At 36.4% G+C, this 9,284-nt stretch overlaps 1 protein-coding gene across 2 annotated transcripts; it reads right to left on the reverse strand.

Moving 5' to 3' along the window:
- Positions 1 to 2,088: 2,088 nt before the first annotated feature.
- Positions 2,089 to 9,284, reverse strand: LOC147866193 (uncharacterized). Of its 2 annotated transcripts, XM_087316550.1 has the most exons (11): positions 8,980 to 9,278; positions 6,842 to 6,999; positions 5,348 to 5,450; positions 5,153 to 5,262; positions 4,518 to 4,586; positions 3,808 to 3,923; positions 3,437 to 3,491; positions 3,241 to 3,361; positions 3,047 to 3,094; positions 2,860 to 2,954; positions 2,089 to 2,560 (listed from the first exon to the last, which is right to left on the reverse strand). In XM_087316550.1, the coding sequence occupies exons 2-11, from the start codon at positions 6,983 to 6,985 to the stop codon at positions 2,459 to 2,461; spliced, it is 963 nt and encodes a 320-aa protein (XP_087172676.1). In that variant the 5' UTR covers positions 6,986 to 6,999; positions 8,980 to 9,278; the 3' UTR covers positions 2,089 to 2,458. The 2 variants fall into 2 exon arrangements, with proteins under 2 accessions (XP_087172676.1, XP_087172675.1); XM_087316549.1 differs by having other exon boundaries at positions 3,241 to 3,491; positions 8,980 to 9,284.

The following is a 9,284-nucleotide window of genomic DNA, read 5'->3' on the forward strand; positions in this document are numbered from 1 at the left end:
GATTCCTTAAATCCTTGATGTCTGTTGTAAGTTTCCTTTATACTGAGTGTTACATGTTAGATATGTCTTTTTGATATCGAGTATAGGCAACCCAAGAGTGTCAACTATGTTTCTTTGCTCAGCTCAAACCTCTTGACATTAATGAGCTGTTTACATCACATTTCTAATGGATAGTTTGTAAGCAACATAGAGAAATATTTAACATCCATAGTATTGAGCACAACCAAAATCCTGTTTCAATCTGTTGGCTATTACTTTGCATCAGCCTTAAATATTGAATTTTTTGAGCATTCCTTTTCCACAATTTTAGCAATGGATATTAGAATTTTCAATGTCAACAAAGTAAAGATCAGTATATAATATTTATCAATTGTTAATAATGCATTCATATCTTCATGTAATAGGTTCAATCAACTTTGATCCTTGAAACTTTGTTTGTGATGGAAGCTGAAAAAGTATTGATGAGTTGGGTGCCTTGAACAAAGATTGAGACATTGAATATCCCTCAAATTGGATGATTCAGCCAAGACACAATCAAGCACTATTCATCCCTGAAATTGAACTACAATGAAACACATGGAACTATTATTGACAAGGCGTCAACACCTTCCAAACCTTGGTCACTATGACAATGAATGAATAGAAGCTAAATTATATTGGCAATTAAAATTTCTGAATATATAATGCTTCCCCAAATCAAACTAACAAGATCTTCATCTTAGGTGCCTTATAGACCTTTGAGCTCCCCAATTGTAAGAACCAAAGTATTGATCCACGATGATGTTATGCATCTCGAAAATGATGTCCCTAACCATTAGTTTGAAGAGGTTCATGATGTAATCGCCTATTAGGACTAGAAGATTCTTATGTTCATATGACTCTTGTATAGGGGGGTGGTTGGGAGGATTGGTGACTCAGCACTAGGCTTCTCAAGGCCAATGTTCTAGGAGCCTTGGCACGGAGCCTAGTCTAAGACATAGACAAGGGCCATGGTCTTAAGCACACAAGGAGATAGAGATTAGTGAGGGCAAGGGAGATGAGTGAGATTAGTGTTGAAGAGGGTGAGACCAACATTTGAAGCCATCTGTGAGGTTTCCATAAGCTCTTGAGCAAACTTTTGTTGGTCCTCGGACCAACAAAGGTAAGAAATGTGACAAGTTAATATTATTTCTTTTCCAACTAATTTTTTGTAATTTTGTTATTATATTCTTTCTCTCTCACTCGCTCTCTCTCTCTCTCTCTCTCTCTCTCTCTCTCTCTATATATATATATATATATATATATATATATTTATCGTGTCTTCTTCACCTTTATTCCCTCCATCAACCTTGAAAGAAGGTACAAATAGGAGTTAAAGGAATTTCCTTTAAATTCCTTTAAAGCACCAAGTGAGACAAGTACAAAATAGTGAAGTTTTAACTTTTCAACGAGCGCCTTGCAATCTGACATTTGAGGACTTAATCCTTGAACTAAAGTCAATACATCAAACTTCCCTCTACACCTTTCTCTCCTTCTCAAACACATGTATAAACACAATCTCATGAAAGAAAACCCCGTGGGAGTACCTATTCAAATTTAGACCCGCCACAACCTCAGAAAACGAACCTAACATGTCACCAGCTAGATGAGGGATCTAGGAATAGAACTAAGAAATGCAGGGGCTGATTGACACCCAAAGTAGCACCAGAATTAGATTTAAATAAGAATCAACAAGCCAGCCTGCGCACCATACACACCCCCACACATAGTGATGTAGGCATGGACCATTAAATGTTAGAACAAGATCAAAATATAATCTTCCCACTCAGCCAAAGGTGGGAGATGCGAGGCAATTACCACTGATATAAGAGCAGTTATCGCTGGACGTAAGTTTGTACGAGACACTCCTCAAAATACTCACTGTTGTAGCATATGCACTTACAAGGCTGCAAGGACAAAGTCCACCAAACGATAGGGACAACTTACAAACAAATGGATCCAGTAGCACCCTGTCCACCAAAGTTGATGGTAACCTACTTGAAGAGTTCGTGTGACAGCAAAATGGGGAAGAATTCAAACATTTGATTGAGCATCACGAGAAAAGAGGCATTGCTTTAAGGATGCTTTTCCAATGCAAATGAATAAATATACATCAGCACCACAAATCCCGTGTACAAGAAGATGCCTTAACTATATAGATTTAAGTTAGATTTATTAAATATAATGAAGTAGAGCCACACCACATTGTATAGTTCAAAGCTATTTCAATAAATTGTACATATCATTCGCCTCTTTCATCAGTTTGGCATATATTTGTCAGATCGTTTGTGCCAGGCTACTCAGCAAATTGTACACAAACATTCTCTTCTTTCATCCCTTGGCATAATATTTCATACACGAGGAGCCGGAGTTGTTATTCACCCTTCTTTGAAGCTGTACCTAAGATGATGGCCTTTGCCATCAATAGGAAAAAAAGCCTCTATGAAGTCAGTAAGTTAAATGCAGGTAGATCTTCTACACGATTTACATCATCCAAAGAGAGTTCACGCTCCAGTTGTGTTCTAGTTGTCTTCAAAACTTCCTGGCAAAGGGAAAGGTACGATTATAAAATGACCATACAAATCAGAAGAGAAACATGATGTAAAGTTTTGGAAAAGCATGGTAAAGAAACACAATTTATGTAGTAGTTGCTATCATATGTATTAAGGAAAAACAACCATGCATATAAACGCTGCATCTCAAGAAAACAACATGCATGAACAAAATCAACGTAGTAATTTGGCATCACACGTATCGCGGAGAAAGTATGATATGTATAACACATCTTGTACGAAAACTATATGCTTCGACAACAAACTCCATAGAATATAGATATCTCACATTAAATTCCATATAGGATGCCCTCATAGCAAGCCATTGGGCATCTAGTATCTCAAATGCCACACAATATAGCCTGTCAAAAGCTGATTCATCCTCTGCAAAACAATTCATCACATTCTTTTTTCAGTTTCTCATGCCAATAGCCAGCATATCTCCCAAGAATTTTCATGAAATGATGTCAATACACCTCCAAGAATTTTTATGAAATTCTTCCCATTGATGTTTCTTGGTTTCTCTGCAAAAAATAGACAATATCCTCAATATCCATTCCTATGAAAAATCAATAGACAATATCCAAACCAAGATATCAAGAGATGGTATTTGAAATATCCATTCCTTAAAATATTATCGCTGAGAATCAATCCTTGATCAAGATCTTACCTGATCGTAAGTCCAGAATCTGAATCAACATGAATGAGAGATTAATCCCGGCCACAGCGAAGGGATATTCCCACACAGCCCTGTGGCCTTGTTCTTTGTGAAGTAAATTCTGGAAAGATTTCTGTAATTCAATGTAGCAACAAGTTGGTTGACAAGCCTGTGGAAGAAATGAGATAGAAACATTGAATTGGCTTACCGGGTACTCTTTTGCAAAGAAAATCAAGTTTTCTAGAGAGATAAAGCCACCACCCCTGGAAAATGATAAAGTTTATCAAGCAACCCATATACTTTCTTTAACTCTCATCACAAACAACAAGTGATATTTTCCCTACTTTAGACAATTTGATTCTGTTCAACCCTAAACCCCAAATCCATATCCTAAACAAACACACATTTATACTCTAAGAAAACTTCAAAGAAATTCAGGATCAGTTTCTAGGCCAACTTGAGGTAGATTGAGAAATTTGATCTTAAGAGGACCAACAAAACGTGTGACCATAGGAAGATGCTATGCAGGTTAATATGTCAAATTCTACAGTCTTCCCTCATATGGATCTCATTGACAACCTGAAATCAGTTGATGGATCATTCCCTTGCCATCCCATGTCTTTCCATTGCTCTGAAACAAGGCCAGTCAGATTACGTTCTGGGAAAGATAAAGACCACAATTCTCGAAGAGCTTCCTGAAGAAAAATAGCAGAAATTTCATTTTTTAACCACCTTTCCCTCTAAATGATTATTTAACTGTAAGATATAAAAGAACGGATCGAATCCAGAAGTCATCCACAGTACATAGCTATGTCTACAGCTTACATGTACATGACTATTTTGTGAGATGTTATTAGACATGCATAACCTACAATTAGCAGTCAATTAGAAAGCTAGGAGGTGGCCTGTTTGCATGTAGTTGATTTTGTCAATGCACTATGGTTTGGATATTAGACCTTGAGTTTACGGATAGTAAAGGGAATACCTAAAGATTGTGTAAATAATTACCGACAGCAACAAATTTCGATATCAAAAATGTATTCTTTATTTAATTATAGCATCATACTGTCCTGGAATCAAAATTCTGGAGTTTAGACTATAATCCTGGAATAAAAGATCTGGAACACAATTCTCCAAAGCCAAATTCAGACTAGAATTCCAAAATATTGATTTCTGGAATACAAAACTCCATTCTCATGGTTATTAATGAATTGAATGTGTGAAAGTTGATTTGGAAAGCAAAACAAAACTTCCATTCATGACAACATCCTATATACATGAAAAAGCACCTGATGCTCTGGAGATGCACCATCAAAGGGGATTTCTAGACGACGTTGAAGAATCTCCAACCTCTCTTCCTGCATAAAACATATCTCTTTCATAATTATTTCAAAGGCAGCTATATCATAGAACTTTTCATAGCAAGTATACACATGTGGAGATTCCTTCTTTGTATCTCTGACACAGTGTTATGATACTAGTTGTTCTCATGAGGAAAAATATGGTTTATTGGATTATTTTAGCTCCTAAATACCCCTGATTTTTTCTTTATTTACCCAGTATCCCTGGTCAACTCCTAATGCAATAAAAAGGGCGGGGTATATCTGCCGTACAAATATGCACATGAAATTGAGAAAAAAGGGGATGAATTGACAATACAACTACTGCTTGAGAGGATCTTCATAAAGGGCATTCAGGGAAATACCAAAAGCTAGTGGACATTTGGAGAAATAGGATTTTTCCAAAAGATATAAGACAGCATGCTTTTGGAAATATGTAATATTTGGGTGTACCCTAAAACTAGATAATATCCCCAACTATCAGAAACACTTCCATTGAAATGAAAACAAAATAGAAAATAAATTATGAAATCACAAAAAACTGATATACTTGGTAGCAGTTGAAGCAAATCTATTTGAAATACCTGGATTGGAGTGAGATGGAGATCAATAGAAGATTGATCACATTCAGATTGCCGTCCTACACCCCAGAAAAGCATGCTTCCTGGCCACGATCCATGAGCAAACAATGCAGCTGTGTAGCAACATGTTAGATACTACATTAAACATAGGGAATAATCTGGAGAAGTTACAGTATATAAACAAGTCATTTTACTAACCAAAGAATTGTGCCCATTGAGCAAGAAGGCGTGTAAACATTTGACTCCAAACAATTTGTGCTGCATGCTTTTTGCCTTCCCAATCATCATCGTCATCGTCAAACTACAAAGGTAATGGGAGAACTTTATGTCTTTTCCAAATCCATGCGATTAACATCAAGTTGTAGCAGATGAGTCAATGAATAATGAATGTTTCATCTAATTATGTATTAAAGATAGGATAAGCAGGAAACTAGTTATTCTTGGACTTTGGACACACCCATAAGGAACTTGTAACATGTGGGAGCACGTGGCCATTAGGAAGCTTAAGGACTTGGGCTACATAGAGGGGGCTAGCTAACCCCTTCATTACACAATACCTGAATGTTCATATTGTGTCATCCATGTTATTTCTTTTTTTATACTCAACAACAAGGTGACATGAAAAAACGAAGTGATCTAGGCTGCTTTAAATTAAAACTTAGCTTTGCAACTGCAATTTTAAGCCATCAGACCTTTTACAAGTAAGCAAGCAAGAGGTTCACAAAAACAGAAAGTCGCTGCTGCTTTTCACAAGCATCTGCTAATTAAGAGAGAGACACGATCACCTCTTCTTTCTCCAAAATCAATAGATACTGCCCACTTAACCTCAGAGGTAAATTTTGCCATATACCCAACCCTAACCATGGGAAGGTTTCAGAATGAGCAAACCAAGGTCCCCATCCCAAGGCGGCTGAGGTAAAATACCTGCTTTCTTGTTGGGGATGTTAGAACCAACCAGTGCCGATGAACCGGTTTGAGATGTTGTTGAGACTTTATTGATGAGGCAAATCTCTATGCTTTCCGATCCGGTATAACATAAGGTAATATTCTATAGTATGGAACATCAATGGTATTTTATGTCAGTTTCTTGTCATTTGTTTCGGGGTGATCAATGTGGTTAATCATCATTAAACTATTTTTTTCATAATCTTAGTATTTTTTGCTTATCCGTAGTATTTCGTTTCATAATATTTAGACTACTTTTATTACGGAAACTTGATAGAAAAGAGAGACACCTTTTACTTTGTTGGCTTGACTAAAAATGAAGGTGACCCTTAGTATTTTTTGCTTATCCGTAGTATTTCGTTTCATAATATTATGTGATTCAGAACCAGGGGTCACCTTCATTTTTAGTCAAGCCAACAAAGTAAAAGGTGTCTCTCTTTTCTATCAAGTTTCCGTAATAAAAGTAGTCTAAATATTTATTCATGTTGTAAATATGAATGACATATTTAAATAAATCCTTATTCATGTTGGAAGTATGAATGACCTTTAAATACGTTTTTGATTCTATGTTTTATTACAAGTGAAATTTGTTTTCTTATAAATGGCACAACACTTGAACACCCAAAGGGATCATGCTCCCCTTTAAATGTCAGCCCGAACTCGCCATGCATAATGAACATTCAAAACACCATTGAATACCGTACAACAAATCTCACATGTATATTTGAGAGTTAAGGATGCACGTACATTTCTGCTTCTATGAAAATCATCTGAGGATTGACCTAAAAGAGGCTCTTGTAGGTCTTCTGATTCAACAGAGTCGATCCGTTCATATTTATAACCTCCCACATCTACATGACGAGTCCTGCGACGCAGACTCCCAATATTCATCTTGTGATCAAATCCTGAGAATCAAACAAAGAGTCTAAGATATACTAATATTTGCTCAGATCCTGATAATCATACAAATACTCTAAAACATATATAATATTTTCTCAAATGCTGACAATCATTTAAAGTCTTAAGAGATAATGATGTTTCTTGTAAGCATAAAGAGTCCACGAGATAATGATATTTTCTCAGATTCTGAGAACCAAGCAAAGAGTCTATGAGGTAATCATCTTTGGTCAAATTCTGAGAATCACAGAGGTGCCTGTAAAGTGGTGCTCTGCAATTGGTCATTCCTAAGCCCTCATCATATCATCTTCCAGCCATCTTAGAGTTGCCCACACCAACTATTCCAAAATATCTTGTAGCATGTCCAATATTTCTGGAAGGCCCTTGAAATCTCAGTTGCATGCCAACATGTGTGTACATGGGATTGACCATGCCAGCTTGCCTTGGCCCAATACATTCTTTGGCATGTATGAATTCAAACCATAGTCTGAACACCAAACCACAGCCAATGTAACCAGGATATGAGGATTACATGGCATTGCTGTATAACAATCTATTCATTACATATTTGACTGTTAAACAAAATAAATTGACCATGCATACCAGGTTAACTTGCACAATAGAAATCTTATATAAACGAAGAAATATATCCGGAAGAGTTTGAGCTCACTAACACTTCATTTCACATCCAAGAAGATAGATTTCTCCTGAGCAAGGAAGACTTTAAAAACCTTTTGGCCCCCATAAATTCCAAAGATTGGCATCCCTTTCAGTATTTTTATTATTATTGATAATTAAGAGACAATATAGAAGATGATACAATAAGATAACTCAAACACTTAAACATATCCATTGGTTTAAATCTATCTCAGTAGCTAAAAACTCGCATGTAGAGCTTGACTTTCCACTGAGCGCATAAGAAAAGCGAGTAAATCAGCTATGACAGCTGCAGCTTCCAGGTCTCTAAAACAACTTTCCATTAGCTCTAAAGCTAAAACTTTTGAGTTCAACATAAAGAATGGTTTGCTTGACTATGGAAAGTTTTGATCATGTTGCAACACAACACCTCTTTATAAAAACATCTTAGCTCACAAACACCAGACACATCACAACTCAATTACAGCTATTGTCTATTGGACACACTGCAGGTGCTGGGGGTGACAGAGGCCCAGAAGCTATGGTGCTATAATAACCAGCTACTTAGGGATATTTATTTGTTAAATTAGTTGCTAACATAGTTCATTGATTATGGAATCAATTGGGCCTCATGTATGCGGGCCTACTAGCCACCAACTACTCTAAGTCACGAAGCATTTAAATACCCCTTCTCTAATTGTTTTGTAGTTCAGATTTCATCCACATAGCTTTCGCCATCTGGTTTCACTTTTACATGCTTATTAGAGTTGGTTTCCCACATTTCACTCATGAACCACCAAAATAGAAATTGTTTAGATCCCCATGTGGTATCGATCACACACAAACTCTCCTACAAACTAGATATTATTGAAGCCTAGCATTGGGATTGGAGACCATATGAACCCCTCAATTAGACCATCTTCTAAATGCAGACATTCCTTAAGTCTAATTATACGCACAAATTTCAGCTTGGGAACCCAAATTTTGTGCACTTTTTCTAATTTTCTTAATTATGGCCCATTCTCTACAATATTGAGGAGAAAACCTCGGCAGCTTCTTCATGTAAACACATTGTTTCCTACTTGGAAATGTGATCATTTGATGATGATTCACTCAAGAGCAATCATGATTTCCTCGAAAATTATGAAACAGTCATTATTCTTTTCTCCATTTTTCCCAGGTCCCAATCGTGAATTATTTGAAAATGATTATAATTCCCTCAAAAACAATCACAACTCCAAAAAATATCACAATTTTTAGGAACTCCTTGCAAAATACTCACCTTTTCAAGTATAGAAGAAGAGGAAAACCGAAAATATATAGAAAAATTAGAAGAAAAGACATAAAGGTACCTTAATATGTCAATGTATGAACTAGGATTTCCAGGACGAAGAAGTTGTTTCCTCAATGTATGAATGAAGATTCCCTTTTGGAAGAGCAAGAAGAATCAGGGTTTCCTCGAAGAAGAAGGGATCTTGTTTTGTGGATGTACAGCTTAGGGTATTTCTTTCCGTAGAGCACAGAGAAGAAGAAGGAACAGGGTTTCCTTGAAGAAGAAGGTATTTCTAATATGTCGACGTAATACGAATATTAGGGTTTCCCTTTCAAGAGAAAGAAGAAGGAGAAGGAGAAGGAGAAGGGGAAGGGGAAGAAAGAA

Source organism: Azolla caroliniana, unplaced genomic scaffold (assembly GCF_043228905.1).
Source record: "Azolla caroliniana isolate FFs.n. ecotype wild unplaced genomic scaffold, voAzoCaro1.0.p SCAF_3, whole genome shotgun sequence".
Lineage (NCBI taxonomy): Eukaryota > Viridiplantae > Streptophyta > Polypodiopsida > Salviniales > Salviniaceae > Azolla > Azolla caroliniana.